Source organism: Harpia harpyja, chromosome 1 (genome assembly GCF_026419915.1).
Source record: "Harpia harpyja isolate bHarHar1 chromosome 1, bHarHar1 primary haplotype, whole genome shotgun sequence".
NCBI lineage: Eukaryota > Metazoa > Chordata > Aves > Accipitriformes > Accipitridae > Harpia > Harpia harpyja.
The window spans coordinates 90,654,836-90,674,374 of record NC_068940.1 but is presented as its reverse complement, the minus strand read 5'-3'; the positions used below and the strand labels follow the sequence as shown (position 1 = coordinate 90,674,374).

At 40.7% G+C, this 19,539-nt stretch overlaps 1 protein-coding gene across 2 annotated transcripts in view; it reads right to left on the bottom strand.

Annotated features, from left to right (window-relative positions):
- APBB1IP (amyloid beta precursor protein binding family B member 1 interacting protein) overlaps window positions 1-19,539 on the bottom strand; it is a 72,643-nt gene that overhangs the window by 13,119 nt on the left and 39,985 nt on the right. For both annotated transcript variants that reach the window (XM_052804608.1, XM_052804599.1), the window contains exons 8-10: window positions 16,488-16,562; window positions 15,032-15,175; window positions 11,588-11,698 (exon numbers count right to left, since the gene is read on the bottom strand). In XM_052804608.1, coding sequence (XP_052660568.1) covers window positions 11,588-11,698; window positions 15,032-15,175; window positions 16,488-16,562 — 330 coding nt within the window. The remainder of the gene's footprint in view (window positions 1-11,587; window positions 11,699-15,031; window positions 15,176-16,487; window positions 16,563-19,539) is intronic.

The following is a 19,539-nucleotide window of genomic DNA, read 5'->3' as shown; positions in this document are numbered from 1 at the left end:
CAGGATCCCTCGCAGTGCAGAGCGCTGTCAGCAGCCCACCACCCCCGGGCTGACGTAGGCGTCAGATGTCTCCCCGCAGACGCCTGCTGGTGAATGGGGCACCCCTGGCGTGGAGGTCAAACCCTGGCCACAGCTGGGTGATCCAGGGGTTCAAAAGCAGAGCTGAATACAGAGGTCTTGCTCCTCAGCCATGTGCCCCTGCTCCCCCCTCAGTGCTGCAGACAGCAGGCTTCCCTTGCTTGTGTTGACCCAACTGTTCATGAGGCCACATTGTGATTCGAGAAAAAAAGGAACTGGTCTGGGTTAAATACAACCCATTTCATCATGCTGTAGTTTTGGTTTATATTTTTTTAAAACCCAGCAGTACACAGCATGGCCTCACATACAGCAAGGGGATAAGGGGCACTGCGGCTTGGGGAGAGAACAGGTAGCAAGGGATGGATGAGAGGATGGGACCGTCCAAGTCAGTATTGCTGCCAAAGCCCTGTATCATCAAATTACGGAGCAAGAATGAACACATCAGGGAGATAACCGTGAGGAAGAAAAAACCAAAAGGGTATTACTCTTGAGGGGTCTGACAGTGACAGATGTGTCCCAAGGCAGTGCTGTGGGAACTGCATTACAGCTCCCTGAGTGTTTGAACTCAGCTACTCACACAGGCCACACTGTTCGCCATTTTTCTGCAAATACATAGCTGGCCATCTCCCCTGGACGATGAATATGCAAAGTCCACTTCAGCCCTCTGGAAGGGCTCACGGCTACCTTATTCTAATACCTTGTGTCAATGTACAGGCCTGTATATTGCTGCTATACACCTATGCCACATATCAAAGGCAGTAACCAGGGCCCCTAAACAAACAGCCTTCTCCAGCTCCCCAGCGTCTGCCTGTCCCTGTCTCCAGCAGCCTCAGACAGCCTAAACGCTGCTCAGAGTGGGCTCTGCTACTGCAATATGTGGCCAGGACGCAATGCCTGACAATCCTTATTTCCTTCCACCACTTCTCCATTATGTGACCAAACACAGTGAAAACCATTAGAGAATTCAGTCTGAATGGTATCTTTAAAAGGGAACTGTAAGCAGACACTTCTCTGTGTGGCAGAGTGCATCCCATAGACCTGGGTTATGTTATCACCAGCAGAGCCAAAAGAACCAGGAGGTGCAAAAAAAGACACTGCAACCCTGGGTAAATTCAATTCTTCAAGCACTTTTCAACCAGCAACTAGCAATTTTACTCCAGTGTGTAAGGTCCTACTGAACCCAGCAGATGGCACCCAAAGCTTTCAAAAATGAAAAAAGCAAGGATTTTTTTTTTCCCCTTTCATGACAAGGAAGTCCAGTGAGTCTACATATCTCCCCTCATTTTCAAACACCACACCTACCAAGTTTTTTATTACAAAAAGAAAAAAAGAATTCTATAATTTAACAGATAATTCATGCAAACATGTGAAAGAAAGTCCACACTGCATAAACAAGGCAGAGGAGGGCATAGCATAGAGCAAGCTAGGTAATGGTGCTGCACATAGACACAGCCCTGCCACAGAGATCTGCTGCTGGGGAGCTCAGAGGGGCTGCTGCAGACCTCTCCTCTGGGGCACCTTACAGAAATACCAGTGTCACAAGAACACCCGTACTGTGTCAGATCAAAGGTCCCCGAACCCTGTATCTGGACCTTGACAGTGGCCACAAATGGATACTGAGGGAAGAGAAAGAACAAGACAAGCATATATGATACTTCCTTCTCTGTACTCTCCCTGTCTGCAACTATTTTCAGGTCAGGGGATTTTCTGAGCCAGATGGGGTTTTGCCATATTTAGGTTCTTCAATGGATTTCTCCTCCAGGTACTTCTTCAGCTTTTTATTGAGCCCAGAGAGAGTTTTGGCATCCATATCTTTCAGCAACAATTTTCTCAGGTCTGCTACACACTCTATGAAGAACCACCTCCTTTTGCTCTGAACCTGACTGCTACTAGCTTTGTGTAACATTCTTGTTTTGGAAGACACTGAATGGCTGACCCCTATCCACACCTCTCCATGCCACTCCTGAGCCTAGAGATCTGCATCATATTCCTAGCAAGCTGGTTCTTTCCCAGCCTACAGGCTTCTAGCCTCTGAAGTCATTCTTCAAGTCAAAGTCATTCCTTACCTTTGCTTATCCTCGTTGCTCCACCTTGATCCTTTTCCAAGTTTATTATATCCTCTTTGAGATATGAGGACCAGAACAGGTGCACAGGTGAAGGAAAACCATGGACTTGTGCCATGGTATGGCAACATTTGCTGTTTTATCAACTATGCCTTTCCTAATCATTTCTAATGCTTGATTTACATATCCGACCACCACTGAGCACTGAAACAAAGCTTTCATCAAGTTATATACCATATCAGCATCTTGTTCCTGAATAGTACAGGTCAACTCAAAGTTAGTAATTTCACAGGTGAAGTTCTGATCGCTTTTGTCCCTACGCACATTGCTGTGTGTATACCTAGATCGTATGTTATTTAACATTTTATTGTCCAGAACCTCAGCCTCACAATGGCCTTCCAGAATTCTTCAGTATGCCCTTTCCTCGATTGGAATAATGTAGCGTCAATAATGAGCTTTCTCACCTCACCGCTTACCCTGTCTATGAATATTTTGAGACTGTGGGCTTCTCACCACCCTGAGAAGTTGAGAGCGAACTCTCAGTGAACAAGGCTAGAGTGTCCCCTGCCGGACAACTTAGGAATTATTTACTGCCTACCCTCTACCCTACTTTTTACTAGCTATTGTCTCCACTGTGCAATCCATCTTAACTACTGACACTCACCAGTGGGGCCTATTCCAAATTACCCCAATCAGTTCCTTGATTAAATTACTCCAATCAGTAACCATGATTAAATGCAGAGTCACAAGTATATTCTGTCAGTTAGGGATGAAACTAGCAAACTGCTGAACACCCAGGTCTCATAAGGAAGGTTAAACACCTCAAAGCCATGCAGGCAGTCTGTATCTTCGCTTCGTAACAGCCAAGAACTGTCTTGTCTCTCACTTTCCAAGAAGCAGCAGCAGCACTGGCTCTTTTTTTATGTGTAACTTTACCAATGACACATAAAACATAACTTTGTACTGGATCCATAGACTACTGAGGTTGACTGGAATTATTCCCATTACCTTTCCTGGGCTTTGGGTCAGGTCTAAGGAGGACTGTTCCATGCTGCCAGTGCAGAGGCTGCCTACTGCAGCTGTGTGCAAGCCCAGACCATGGGACCGAACACTAGCAGCACCAAGCTTAATACTGAAGGTTTATACCTGTAAAAGATTATCAGAAAGTGGCTCAGATGGAGGCATTTGGCTTCCTGTGGTTTTCAGATGCATGAAGCATGCTACTTTGGAGAGGAAGGTATAATGGTTCAGCCAAGAACTGTCACACCCCACCCCAGCAGCTTGCTCACTTGGCAAGAACTGTACCATAGTGAAATTACTTTGGCAGTACAAATGGCAGAAGTGTCTGCTGTCGACGCTGACCTTTACAAACTTGACTCTCCACTGAAAACTTCAGGTCACATGCAAAATCTATTAGCTAGTACATAAAAATGCCGACTCAGGATAATTCAGAGAAGAATCTGGACAGCTTAAAGTCCCTGGAAATGATGACTTGGTGTGAAGATCCGTGTGAACCAATTTCCTCCTTTCACAGCTCCTGCGTGATAGTTGTTTAGGATAGCTGTTTAGTACAGCACACCGATGTAAGGAGCTGTAGTCACTCACTACGCAAGTGTGGTTTTGCTAAACTAGATTCATAATCCCTGTAATTCTTCATAATCTCTGTGAGACTAACAGAGGTCATAGTAAAATCAATCGTGACAGTCATGTTAGAAATACCATATTTTTAGGCAAAGTAACACTAACCTCAGTATGCCACAGTTTACACGTCTCACGCGTAGAGACAGATAAATTATTTTGTGATGTGGTGCATACTGTGTCCTGAAAAGGTCATTAAAATCATCTGACAGCAAAGTGAAAATGCCTCCTCTGGAAAGGTTTATCACCTTTGCATCTGAAACATGCAGCACCAAAATGAATTATGAAAGACAACTGTTTAAAAAGCAACCACCCCAGAAGTCATAATTTGAATGAAAAGTGGTAATATTCAAGTAGAAAGGGGCTCCAGAATTTTTCTCACAGAAAAAAAATGGAATAGCGCTTCAAAATAACATAGTGTATTAAAATGCAACATAATTTGACTACGGTGAACTTTTTTCTCTGTTATTGTCAAAACTCTTAATAATGATGAATTAGTCACATTATTGGGCCTGGTTTTTGGAAGTGTTGGACACCTGTCCAGTTACTTATTAAGGCCTAAGCACCTCAAATGTCAGGCTGCAAAGGATGTGCCATGTTCCACCTGGAAAAGCACTGAAAAGGTTTGGAGCAGAATCTAGTGTTCTCCTCTGATCCACTGTCTCCTCTACAAGTACCAACTGTCTAGAGATAAAGAAAGGAGAAGCACTTGAATATAAAGAGCTTATTTTCTGGAGAGGTTTAAAAAATATTTGTGCACAGATTACATTTTCAGATATAAAGTAAACTCTTTGCCTAAGGAAAGAAAGATAGAACACATTGAAAACCTGAAGAAATGGGAACTGAACGATGTGGTTTCTATGGCTTGTGCCAAAACAAATTACTGAAGGCCACATGTGCATGAAATTAGAGATTATCCCAATAAAATGTTCTTTTGCTTTGCCTTCTTCCAACACTGAAGATAAAAAGTAAACTGAAGTTATTCAAGCATCTCATTGGATTCCTTGCCCCAAAATATATGGATCATTGCTCAGTCTCTGAGGCAGAAACAATAGCCAGAAGCATGAAGAGTGACTAACTTTGGATCAAAAGCTTTGGCTTTAGGCCAAATTTTCACAAAATGGTCAATGTTTCTGGATACCTTATCTTCTACTGATGAACTTGTGCTATGTTGAGCTAGCTTCTCAGAAAAGCTGAGACTCTTCTGGCTCCCACAACTGCAAGTAGAATTAATATTCAGCACCTTACAAAAATCACACTGAACTGGTTCAAATTTGCCGTCTACTATTAAATGTAGTCAAACTCTGATGCTATGCACTGCTTGCATTGAGATGACCAGGCTTAACTGATCTTCTGAAGACACATGTGAACTGTATAGATAAACTAGTAACTGCTCTATTGTAAGGAAATTATTCTTTTGACCTACATTTCTCTAATGATGGAGGCAAAATTTTTAGGTCATTAAAAATATATGTAATAGCCATTGTAACGAAAGAGGACTGCTTTATGCAGCAAATAATGTTTTCCAAAGCTATTATATTCCATTTCTCTGTCCATTCTCTGTCCTTATTCTCCCCATTGTTTATGCATTAATCTTGCAAAACTGTATGCGTGTACTATGATTGCAATCCCACATATCTGAAAGTGTTCTGTAATAATAGTATTTCTGCTTTTGCTTTTTCAGTTTAACTAGCAATGAATTTTACTCTGAAATATTTATCTGAAGCATTCATGCCAATATAAAAATTTCAAATCATATAAATAGAAAATCTCCTGTTTTGTATCCTCGTTTCCTGCACTAGCCATTTGTTCTACATCTTTTTCCTACCATTTTCGATCTCAAACACTGCTAATTCTCACCTTCTACCTTCTTAACTGTCATTCTGTTGAATGCATTATGTACATGACTCAGTCTGCGACAGAGCATACTGGGTGTGAGGGAGGAGGGAATCAGGAGCAGAGCAACTAAAGACCAAATTACCTGCTGGAATGACACCATTGTTGCAAACAGAAGCTATTCTTCTTAAAAATTTACTTCCAAAATTCTTCAGATCATTAGAAATTTTATTAAAAAACCTTAAGTTTCCAAATGACACCAGGAAAACTTAGCTTGTTTAGACTGCTCAGGAGAATGTACCCAGCTGTGGAAATAGAGGATGATTTGCCTTTGTCTCAGTTTATCCCCAGGAAACCAATTTTTTTCATCCTAGATTAATTCAGCATTATGCACCATTACCTCCAGATTACTCAAGCACAACCAGCACCAATAAACTATAATTAAATCCACTCTTTGTCACAGGCACATCAGACTGACTAAACCAGAAAATTTGCATATAGATTACCTTGCTATTTGTCTGCTTTGAAAGATTTTTCAGCATGGTGTGACAAAACCAGCTCCTGGACTAGTGTGCACATGCGTGTGTGCACACACACACAGAGACACTTTTAATGCACAAGATAAACGTTACATTCACAATTTCTACGCAGTGCAATGGATGCTGTCACTAGCATAGTGAACAGATCCCTTCCTTCATGGTGGAATCTCTTGGTTTTGAGGGATTTCAGCTTCAGAATATGAAATAAATCATAAAAGGTCTCATCCATTTCCACAGCATTTCCCATGTAACATAGTAGATGGTGACAGAAAAGATCTACAGGGAATCTATGCATAAAAATTCACATTTGGAATGGCAAAGGCACCTGTGAGGAACCAAACCACTCTAACTTGTGCACTTGCAGCGTGCAGTGTGTGAAATTTCTTTTTCTGTGAAGCAGAGATATTTTTGTTCCCTCGCCATTTCTCTCCCAGGAGTGGCCAGCACTCTCTGCAGGGTGGCGGGGAGAGCCATGCTGCTACCCTCTCCCACCTCCTCTGCCTGGAACAGGGCGACAGATCTGACCTTGACAGATGCAGGTTTGAGCGAGGGTCTTCTTTCACACTTGGCTGCCCTTTCCTTTCCTCTTTTCTGCGTATGGAGGTCTCTATTAAGAAAAGACTCACTTCATCTGATGTCAAAGTGAAGGGTGGGATCTTTAAATTTTTGTAAGCATTGCATTTAGGCTCAGTAGAAAATAGGAAGAATCTGCATGTTTACAGGAGCAGATGCCCCCAAAGTATTTATTTTATTCAGAGGCTCTATTTTTAATATGTTGAGGGTTCTTTATGTTGTTTTTTGTTTTTTTAAATGTGGGACTTCCCTTAAGGGAGGAAGGCTTATTTAGCAGTGGTATAGAACAATTCAGTTTAAGAAAGTTATAGCTCAGCACAGACCTGTATTATTACTGGGAAATAAAACAGTTCCTCAAGCTTTATAGTTGCCGCAAAACCTAAGGATTCCTGAAAGCCAACTCCATCGGAGCCTCTGTGCCAGGCTGCGCTCTCGTCCTCAGGACACAGCCTCATCAGTTCTGGTTTGCTGCACATGGACAGCTAAAGGTGACCCTGCTCTCTGACACCAACCAGCCAGCTGTGCTCTTTTTCGGTTGGTCCCAGCTGGGCTTTCTGCTGCCTGAGAGGAGCTGATATGAGGAAGCAACTGCTTTGATAAGTTACTGCAGTCGTCTCCTGAACCATCCTGAAAGGAAACTCCTGAATAAGCTCAGCAAACTGTGCTCTCTTTTGCTGGTAGACACTGTGATGTACTTTTTAATTGTTTCTGGCACACCACCCTTTTCCCCATTATCTCCTCAGTGTCTTGATGGTTGACAAATAAGCAAAACACACCCCATTTTTGTTCTGAGCTACAGTATATACAATGGGGTGCTGATGTAACGGGAAGAAATTACAGGCAAGGAGCACTCGCAACACATCATGCTTCTCTAGTTGTAAGAGGAACATCCCACAGGATGGATCTGCAGAAGAAGATTTATATTTGAGCTAGTTTAAAATAGCTAGTCTAGGTGCAGCTCCAACATCACAGGCTGCAAAACCTACCTTGTATCAAAGCAACCCGCCCATGATGTGCATGATCTTCTTGTTGCTACACTAACACCAGTACCCAAGCCAGCATCAGCTAAGTAACCCAGGTATGACCACTGAAGCTGAAATTAAATGGCTAGATTAAAAAAGGAAACAGGACAGAGGGAGCTGCTGGCTCCCGGTGATTGGATGCATGTTAGCTGGGACAGGCACTAGGACCAAAGGCTCACTGTCTCTGCAAGCCCCTCACTTGACTGTAGTCTAAGAGAAGAAACTGGAGAAAAAGTCCACATCCCATTTAGAGATCAAGGTGAAGCAACATTCAAAGAAATGTCACGAAGACTTTGAGGCAAAAACCCATATAGTTCAGGGCAGTGTCAGACAAGGTGAGAAATCTCATTGTTCTAGCTAAAACCAAGTCACCAGTGTTGTCATTAACATTAGTTATACGGTTCCTCTTTCCCGTAAGTTCTTGGGGATGCCTGGCACATAGATACAAAAATGGCAGAAATGCTCTGCTCGTTCTTATAATATCTCTTAAGAGCTCTTCCCTCCATAAAGACCATAAAGATGACCAAGGTTGGGGGGAGGCAAAAAGAAATGTTTTATCTTTTCTCCCTGCTAGTATGAGACAGGACCTTTGAAGGCAGGTACAAACGTTACTGGTTTTAGCCTAGTTATTTGTTTAGAAGGCTCATCATTCAAATGGGGACTAGAGGAAAAGAAGGGATGCTTCCTTCAAGCGTGAGGCCATATTCAACTCCAAATCAGCCTATCTCACTGGCCATTTGCTGCCGTTTGAATGAACAAAGGGCATTTCCCCTGTTCTTGAAGTAAGGATGCCAATTAGCTTAACCAGAGATAAATATGGTATTTTTTCAACTCAATGCTCAAAGCTGGGAAATTATGTCTGGTTCTGAATTCAGCAGGATTTTCCACCTAGCACAGAAGCAAGATACTGCTGAAGCTGCCAAGTCCTTGCATTTCTCCTGCACTATAAAGTACAAGCTGGCCTCCTGCCTCTGAGCTGGGCAGTTTCTTTTGTTGCATTTGAAACATTGGAGAGCAAGTAACTTGGTTTATGACTGCTCACTCTTTTGACACAGCAGTTCCTAAGGAGGTCCTCAGAAAGCAACAATTCTTCAAAAAAATGTAGTGGTATGCTATTATGCAAAAACTTTCCAAGTGATGTTACAGCTTGCTGGAGCTAATAAAGGCTTCAGACTAACCTATTTTCCAAAATGTGAAAACCTCCTTTGATTTACAGCCATCCTCAGTGAACAGCTAGCATGGGCTATGGCTGCTACTCTTCCAATTACTTTCCACCATTTGCTTTAAAGACAGATAATCTTCTCCTGCAGACAACACAAACAAGTAACTGGAAGAGAACCTCTGCAGAGCTTACTGTCCCGAGGCACAGACAGGGGAATGGGAGTGCTGTGAAGACACAGCAGTGCAGCCTTGGCTGTGGAGAAATTTCCATCTGCCTTGGACTGAACTGGGCATCCAAATTCCTTCAAAATTACTAGGATACCAGTACAATAAAGACAAATGTTTACCTGTTAAATCTATTGCCTTTTGCTCACTGCACCTGTCTGCAAAAGTACTATTGTTTCATCATGAGGACTTTATTCTCAAAATATGTCAGGATGAGAAATATCTCAAGAATGATGGTTTATTTTCCTTTGACATCTCAGGACAAGTGTCTCCCAGCAAGAGAGATATTTTCTTCCATATAAAAACAGACACGAATAAAATGTGACCAAGTGTAATAAATGGCTCTATGTTCCTGTCCACACACTTTTGTCTCACCAAGCATCCAGTCAGAGACACAAACATTTAACTTTGCTCTTTCCCTCAGCCCGCAGTTCTCAAGATGTATTACATTCTCAGCTCCAACCTCCAAAGGTAAGAGGATACGACAGAACTCATCTCAGCTGCATGCCTTCAAAAAAGTATATATAGAATTCAAATTAATGTACAGAAATTATAATAAATATGAAACTCTCCATTGCATCACCCTCAGAAAGTCACCCTAAGTGGGAGGTTTCCACTTTCGAAACAACAGAAGATTTGAAGATATCAATACTTGCCCATACTTCCTGACCAACTCCAGCCACTGCAAGAGACAGCTGTTAAAAGAAGCCAAGTCTGAAACTTAGCCAGTCAAGAATCTATCAAATGCTGATTTGTGGGAATTAAAACGAAGAACAATCATTGTGACATGATCTATTCATCACTAAGTAGTGTTGCTTGCATATAATGATCTTATCAATATGATGTTTATTCTGGTATATTGCAAACACATTTTAGAAGCATCAGAGCAAACAGTTTTGCTAAGTAGATTTCATACGTTTATAAGCCTATTACACATAAAGCTTCCCCTAGTGAGCTTCTGATCTTGTTCTTCACATCACGTTGAGGGTACAGTGCTAACACCACACATCCAATAAAGCAAGTATTTTAGTCGAGTTGTGACTTTTTTTTGTGTAAGTTCTTATTTATAGCATACCTCTTTTCACAAAAGATGGCAGTAAGTCCAGAAAGTTTTCCTAATCACTGTGAACAGTTAAACGCATTGCTACATACACTTCAAAAATCTGAACAGAATGTGAATAAACTGTTAGTAAATTAGTCGGATACTTCTTTGACCAGTCACCTCTTTAGAAAATCAATTTCCCCTTATTTTTTAAATCAGCTCCCCTTTTCCTTTTTTTTTTCATTAGAAGTTGTATTTTTCAGAAATAATGGTTACCCATTAACTTCAGAAGGCTCACCCCTGTTTTACAAAAAAAGGATAAAGTGGTTTTGCAGAGCATTTTGTGGAGAACTATAGTATTAAAACTGTTCATCTGTGTTAATTAGATACATCTGCTTCAGAAAATAAGTCTGGGTCCATAAACCACTTCTGCTTGGCCATGTGTAAATCAGGCTAGCACACATTTTGAAAGTGAATAAAAAAGTGCTGTAAGTGTGCAGCTACAGCCGGAAGTGTGGTACTATAAGTGACCTCTAATGTGAATGTTTCCCGTACTTTTTTCTGAGATGGCAAGATACTGTGTTTTCTAACATCTTGTTTGCACTGCAGGCCTTTAAATAGAGAAGGAGCAACAAGATTATCTTCTATCTTGTACACAGTAATCCCACTGTATTCTAAATCTGTATTAATGACAGATAGAAAGCAAGGCCTAATTACTGCAACTTCAAAGCTTCATTTCTGCTATCTAAACTATGTGAAAAGCATGGGCTTCTTTTCCTTTCCTGAGAGGAATGCAGAATTCCCAGCCTATTTGCAGTGCTATTACCTCGAGAGGCAGCAATGAGATATTACTTACCTCAACAGCAAGCACTGATTTTCATGAGTGGATGAACAACGTCTTTTGCCCTCCTACCACAAATAGTTGTGCAATAGAACATACCGTCTGAGATGTCTATTCCTGCAAGATTTTGCATCTCAGTTCAACAAACCACTCAACAGGTATGACTACACTACAAATAAAAGTAGACATACTTTTTAGTATATAGTCTATAGTGCTCATAATGTCAACATTAGGGACTGCCAGTCTTATTATACATTTGCCTTGTGTGCCATTTGTCCAGATGTGTCCAGACACCTGAACAGTCAGTCATTGGAAGCATATTCAGGCTTGTATTGAAGACAACTTTACAGTTGCAGTGTAGACATATATCATAGGACTACCAGTCCTTAAAATAAAGGTTCTAAAGGTATGTTGCTGATCAATAATGAAGCGAAGAAGAAAATAGACATGACTTTTTGCAGGAGATATTCTATCTCATCAGGGTCCCTGGAGCTTCAAACTTAGAACATGTTTACATATAAAAGAAACTGTGTGTGACATTTGCAGAACTTATTTTTCTTGTACGTTACCTTTAAGACAAAGCAGTGATCTGTAGGTGCCTTATATTTCACTTTGTGTTGAGAACCATAATAAACGTTCATATTCTCAAACTGAATGAAGCATGCCAGATCCCGTGATGTCTACAAATGAAAACCAAGCACATCATTGTTAGAACAAACTGGATTTTGATGTGAAACTCATTAATAGGACTTTTTTCAAATGCATGAATGCCAATGCTTTTTATTTTTTTAAACTGTCATGAAGTTGACTGAAGAAAGATGAATTTTAGGTGTGTGCATTCTTTAACAATTGGAAGAGGGTCAGTACAATTAGGAACAATATATAACATGGTGCAACATTCTCCCGTTGTTCTGGTTTTGCTGTGCTTTATTGCTTTGTGTGGAGAATTTGGCTTATGGCTAATAAGACCAAACAGAACACCATAGTGTTCTCTGTCTCTCTCTCATCAGAAAATACGGACACTTTTCATCTGTTTTGCTTTGAATTTTCTCAGATTTCCTGGTATGATTCCTTTTCTGTTTATCATAATATTTGTTTGTTCGCAATATGTTGCTAAAGTAACAAGGTTTCTGTTGCTGGCACACTTCTCAGTGCAGAATTCTGCATCCAAAGCATAACTTTTGCAATCCTTTGAGTGGAAATGCAAAAATGGCTGTGTCACATGGTCACTATTGGTTAAACTGAGAAATCAGGAAACTGTGAAAAAAACAAACCACAAACCCTCTCTATACTTATGCATATGATGGTTCTTCTATGGTGTTCTTATTCTTAACTGATACTTTCATTACAATACGCCCTTGAGTTGGATTTATTTACATATTGAGTTCGCAAGTAAGGTTTGTGGGGAAAGGAAACACTCCATACTGTATGTAGACAGGGCTTCTCTCTCTCCCCTATCTCCCCTGAAGCTGATGTCAGGGATTTTGTCATTGACTGTGTGGATGTAGGATTTTCCAACACTGTAATTTCCTTAACGTGCTCAAACCCATGCAGTAAAATGAGTTGTTCCTTTCCTTTATGAACCAGGTAATGGCAATTAAGACCAATATGAATGCGGTTGTTATTTTCTTCTAAGTAAGGAACAAATTTTTATGCAAGGGACAAAGGCACATATTGCTAGTATTTCTGCAATGTTAACACGACAAAGCAACACAATTAACAGAAACAAATTTAAAAATTTTATCTGCAATTCTGATTCTGTTGTTTTGTGACCCTGTCCATTAACAGCATGTTTTTGAATGGCATAAAAGTAGAGTAATGCTGAAGAAAGAAATTAAGACAGCAGTGCTGACTGGTGCGTGGTTCGTTAACAAAATACCCCAAACAACAAAAGACACCAGACACGTGTGTAAAATTATCTGAACCTGTTCCTGTATTTTCCCATTTGCAATGTGTTTTACAGCCAACATGAAGTGCCAAAAGTATGCCACACTTCTTTGTTTTTTTCTAACAAGTGAAAATATGATTACATGCTGAATTTAAAAACAGCTGCAGCAGCTGAAGATACTATTGTCCGCCAACTGTTTGTTTCTGTACCTCAATGAAAGATCACTCTACCCACAACTGAATGACTTCAGCAAGGTGCATGTGCACTCTTCATACCACCCTGATGTAGGATGAATTCTCATAATTTAAGGACTTTGACTGAAGAGCTCTACTGAATTCTGCTGCAGTGCTTTAAGATGTTTAGCACCCTCATCGCACCCTGCTCATCTGCTAGAGATTACTGTCTCCACAAAAGATGTGTGCCTGAGCCTCCTAACCTGAATTAGTCTAGTAACTAACTTGAATCACCATTAAACACAGATTTGAGCTAAGACTTGACTTTCTCTGGAATGGCTGAGGCATGGACATATGCATCCTTTTGTGTAAGGCTGTACAGAAGCAGGAGCAAACAGTTGATTGTGGTACCATTTTGAAGAGCTGTGACTGTCTCCTAAAGAACTAGATTCAAGGTCCTCAATCTCTGTGAGCGGCTGAGTTGGTAATATAGGGATTTTGAAGCAGTCACACAGTTCCTTAAAATAGCTCAGTTATAGGCAGGGTGGTACACAGGCTGTAATGACTAACAGGCAATAAAGTGTTAAACAGCTGTTACAAGGTGACTGCATGGCTTTGTCCTGAGCCTATGTTTGCAGCCTACCACCTGAAAGAAGAAAGCACTTTCCTCATCTGCACTATGATGTAAAGTCACTGAAATGGGCATCACTGGATGATAAAAAAAGGCTGGCTAACTATCAGTATATGCTTGCCCTGCTTTGGCACTGTGCTACTGGCCATCATTGGAGGCAGGCTACAAGGAAATGTCCAAGATGGACTTTTCATTTGACTATTCTTACATTCTTTCTACCTTAAGTGCCTTCTAAATAGCATTCTAGTTCCTAATTGATAGGATATTGTGTGTGTGCAACATGACTTGAGGACTGAAAGCTGTTATCTCATGGTCAGGTAAAGTCAAAATAAATTGCTGTGAAAGCAGCAAGGTAATCTAGGTCTGTGTTTTGCTGAGATTTGGTTATAAACACAGGTCACTGGAGCAGCAGCACAGCATTCCTTTACAAGCTCTTTTTTTTTTTTTTCCTTTGTAATTTAGTCAGGGAATAGCAGAACAGTTAAGTTTCACAGCACAAATCATAACAGTAAAGCTCCATCAGCAGCACCAGAATTTTCAAATATGAAGCATTAACAGAGCTGTAATTGGTAACAGAAGTGCTTTTCAGAACACAAAAACCCGTAAAATACCACCAGTCCCAGAAGCCACTATTCTGCCTCATCACTGTGGAAATGAGAAGCCAGCCACCCTTATGTGCAACATGCCCAGGACCCCTTTGCTTCTCCAGTGCTGGCAGTTCAGACTCTTTAAATATTTTGCAATACTAAATGTGAGTGCATTTGATTCAGTCAGGTGGATGCTTCTGTCTCACTTCTTTCTACACAAAGGGGTGTCTTAAAAAGCCTTAAAAGGCACAATGCATTCTCTAGGTAAAGATCACTGTAGGAAAAAAGGTATAGCATTTCTGCATGCTAGTTACTGGCACAGAAAGTCAGTATCAAACAAAGTAAAATTCCACCCTTTTTGTGATAAGAAATTAGTTTATTTGAGAACTTTAAAAATATTCTTCCACAGGGAACCCATATAACAGTGAAGCATCTTGGCAGCATAACACCAGCTGAAGGGTGCTGTGCTGTTTTTCTTTCCCCTACTGACTTCTGGAGAAGTACTATTTCATTAAGGCTTTTATCTATCCATAGAAATCAAAAGGAGAGAAACGTGACAGGATTCAGTGACTGCATTCTAATATTTGCACAAGTGGTGTAGTCAAAGTTAAACCAAAAAAACCCTGACCCTCTCAGATGCACCAGACAGTGCTCTTAAAATGTCACCTTGGGAGTTCTTCACTTTCACCTCCATGAATTGTTTTACTGCTAAAAGGATTATTTGGCTTCCTGACCTTGGTTTTTCCTTTGGGTACATAATAAATTCCAGAAGCTCGTAGAAGAAAATAACGCCTCTTCCAGGACTTTTTTCCATCTTCTTTTAAGTAAAGGGCCCCTTCAAGCTCTGGCACAATGACAGATGTCCCACAGAAGCTTTCCTGTGCAACAAGAATAATAATACACAAAGTAAATTGAGTTAGGCACAACCCTATTAATAAATAGCAGAAAAATGCTCCCTTAAAAAATAAAGACATTTCCTGTGACAGTGAACATATGAACATGGGGAATGCAGCTACCAGGGAGATGAACACCTTAGACAGGCAAAGGAAACTTTTCTAAGCTAATGTGGCAACTCAGCCATGCAAGTTGGGTGCTCACACTGGAAAAGAAGGCTTGCAAAAACTCCATTCTCTAAAGGGTCAAGCAAAAACCTACAAAAGGTTTTAACTAGACATAGATGTGCTCAGTGAAGGCAATAAAACAGAATGGTTGGTACTGCTGCTGTCAGTTTTTCTCTATTGCTGTATTTATAGGTTCTGTAGAGAGAATCTTTAGAAACTGCTTAGAGCTCTAAAAACAGCTAAAGAAAAAAATACCCCTCAATCTCTGCTTTCACTTTGAAATACACGCTAGCATTTACAACACTGTCTAAACAAATATACTGCATTGTTTGCTTGAAGGACCTACTGTTGGGTAATTTTTAATGCCAACACACTTATCACTTCATGTTTTCATTTAGAATTTACCAGGACTTCTGCTAGTTGACGTCTGGTGCCTTCATAGGAACCACTAATTTTGAAATGGGAATCCTCAGTCACCTGAGAACAGCATTTCCTTTGTGAACTTTTACCAAAGTCAAGATGCTTGCCAGGAGAACTGTGATAATCTTTTCTTTCATATAGCTCTGGATTTTTCTCAAACATACAACTGAAGTAAAACTTCAGCAGGAAAGGCAAGAGGCTAAACAGACTTTCTGAAAAAGTGCAAAGGTTCTTTTTCTGTTGTGGTACAGCTAATAATTTGCGGTAGTGAGAAGTACATCTACTTCTAACCCAAAATTGTTTGCTACTGATCAGCCTTACTAACAATATAAAGTCACAAGGGCTGGCCTAAGGGTGTGGCACAGCTGTTTCTTTTTTTTTGTATTTGTATAACATGTTATCATGGCATTACTCTTCACAGAAACACTAAGTGAAAACGTTTCATGGCATTGGGGTCTATAACAACAAAATAATTCTCCATCATTTAATTTTGCTGGTAGGGGATACAATCTGCATTTTTAATGGTGAGCAGCAGATGCAGAGGAAAATCCACATATTAAACCTTAGACACAAAGACACCAACCATCACGGAATTTCCTGTTGTTACACATTTGCCCACAAAGAACTAAACGCAGTTGTTGCAGAGCAGATGCAGGTGGTGGCAGAGTTTTGGTGACATTTGCATCATCAAGCTAGAAAGTTGGCTTACCTCCAGTAAAGCCTCTTTGTTTTTATCATTCATTTCTTTGCTTTCATTCTTCCCTTTGCTTGCCAGGTAGAAATTCTGATTAAGACACAAACAAAATTGATGTTCATTATAAAGACAGCAACACAAGTAACTAGATCTCTACAAACCCATTCAACAGTTACTCAGTCTTTCATTATCGAATACCCAAGCCAGCATATGTAAGAGGCAGATGCTTATGGACTCTTCTTACAGAAAACTTCAATCACAGCTGCCGGCTCATGAGTTTTAATTCTTTATTTTGAATATAATTAAAAAGTAATACACAATTACTTTTACCTATATATATATATACAGTCTCCCAAAATTTTAAAAACACTGGCTTATGTTTTTGGCTGTTTTTCTGGATCAATGGATTTGATTTTATCGTTCCAATTTTCACCGCTTCCTATATTATTACAGGCAGTAGAGAACATAACATTTTATTGCATGCTGATATACGATGAATACAATGCAGTATCAAAAGGCTACAAAGCATTTTTCCTAAAAACCCAATTTGGTAATTTGCATGCTTCACATCTAGCACTCTGGATATAACTCAGCCCTTAATTTTTAATAAAAGTGCTTATATGCCAAAGCCTTTATCCAAAGTTACTACTTCCTACTTTTAAACCCCTGCTCATGCTCTGCAAAGTATTTTTATGCAGTGAAGAAGGTATTAAAAGATCTAGAAGAAATCAGAAGAAATTATCACCATGATATCTTGGCACATGTGCTCCAGCCTACTGAAACAAAAGCCTGTACTTTGAAATCACCTTCCGCTTTTGTGACAGAGGGCTGTGAAGCTGCAGCCGGCCTCAGAGAACCCAGCGCCTGTCTGCCCCTGCAGACAAGGAAGTACAGCACCTCATGCACACAGTTACCAGTAAAAATAAATTCACCCACTGTTAAACAGCAAAAACAATTTTGCATCCATCTGCATTGTACATACAGATGGACAAAATGACAGCACTTGGACATATGTGCAAATTCAGGCAGTGGGAAGGTAGCTCAGGAGCATGCTAGGACTTGTGTGCTGGCGCATGTGCAGTGGCTTTGCTCAACAGCAAGCACGGCCAGACAGCAGAGCCTGGCTGCCTGCAGACAGTAAGGCAGCTGGGCATGAAGGAAGCACGTAGATCAAGGAGCTATGCCATGCATCAAGTAGCATTTGGATCCATGGGCTTGAGACCAGAATGATAACACTCGAAGTTCTCGTGTTTTATCATTTTCTAAACAAAAGTATGTGCAGAAGAGGAGCTTGGGTTTGGAAAATACCTGATGCATGGACAGTATTAATGATTTCCCTGGAATTAGTCAAAAAGCCAAGTTTGTAGAACAAGGGGCATAAACCAAATACCATCGTTTAGGAAATAGACAGTATCATAAAAACCCAACAAATTTTGAAAGCCATCTACTTAAAAATTACTCCTAATGCTGTAATTCTTCAGCAATTCAGTAAGAAGAAAATGAAGAGTTTATCTGACTTTTCATCTCTCTCTGTTTTTCATGTCTCAAGACTATGAGAATGTGGCAACATATTTACATGCCTTGAACTCCACAAGGACTAAACTGCAACACAAATGCAAACATTACCAAAAGACAAATGAGAAGTGTGTAAATGAAGGAACATGCTGTTGCTACAGTATAAGAAAGAAACAAACAAGCAGCAAATCTGCCCTGCCAGCATACCATGTTTACAGCAATGAGGTTTATCTGAAGTGAAACCCTGCTCTTCCACACAACCACATCTTTTTTCAAGCAATACTGTGAACAGCTGTCTGCCAGAACGCGAGCCTCATAGCAGACAGTTTTTGGAGGGGCACGAGGAGTGGAAGGGGAAGCGGTGCGGATGATCTCAAAAACAGTTCTTTAAAAACTGCTTTCTTAAAAGTTCACATTAAGCCAGACAGGGGACATTGGAAACACAGCCACCTGCAACTTGGCCTGTGCTGATGCCACGTCTGTGGTATGAACATAAAGAAACTTCAATATTCAATACAACAGACAGTTATGCTAGGAAACACAGCAATGTTCTCTAGGATATGCAGCAGCACATAGCTGGCTCCAGACTGCCTGAGCACATTTTTAGTCCATGGATGAAGGCAAGCAAACACTAAGGACCACAGCTTCGTGACTACATCTGAAGACAGTATTCACAGCGGAAAAAACCCAAACCAGCTCAAAACAAAACCCACTTAAAAGTGTGTTCTCAGTAGAACCTGTACAGCAATGCCTGCCTATGCAGTCCAAAACCATACGCCTGACTGAGTGGCACTGCTCCATTCATCCCACTGGAAAAAAGAGATACTGTTCTGAGCAGCTGCAGCCAAGTCCCCTGTACATGTGCAACGGCTCTTCTTGACAGGGAGTGCTATCACAGCACTGCTGGCGTGATGTTGGCACACCCACTTTTGCATTGATGAAGGTATGAAGAGAAAGCTCAGAGGGCACTGTTAGGCTGGGTGGGCCTCCAGACTTTGGGATGGATTTGGAGAGTAGAGGGACATGTAAACTGTAAGCCACCGCCTTCTACAGGTCATTATGAAGACATAGTACAACCCCTAAAATACACAATGAAGATCTATCAAGGTAAGTACACCTTATCACTGTCTCAATAAGGCTTGGCTCATCAGCTTTACTACCAGTGGGGAGTGCATTCATCTGGCTCAGTCAGCCTTCAGTGCACCGATAAGAAAACAAAGCTCCTCTGATTACAACTGATTCACATTTAGGCATCTGGCATTTATTTAGCAGAAACACAAACCACCCTGTACTGACATAATCAATAGCAAAGACAGAAAGTTTGTAATGATATCCATGCTGGATCTCTAACAATGCAGCTTTTTCATTAGGGAAAGAGGGCTCTGTCACCTAAACCAATATTACACAGATGTACACTGTCATCTTTCACCTGTCAACACACATTTCATTTATTACTGATTACCTCCTTTATGCCTCTGCCCTGAAATCTGGAAGTACATGGAACTTATTATTTGTCAGTGGCTAAAAACCTGGGGAGCAGACTGTACACTGT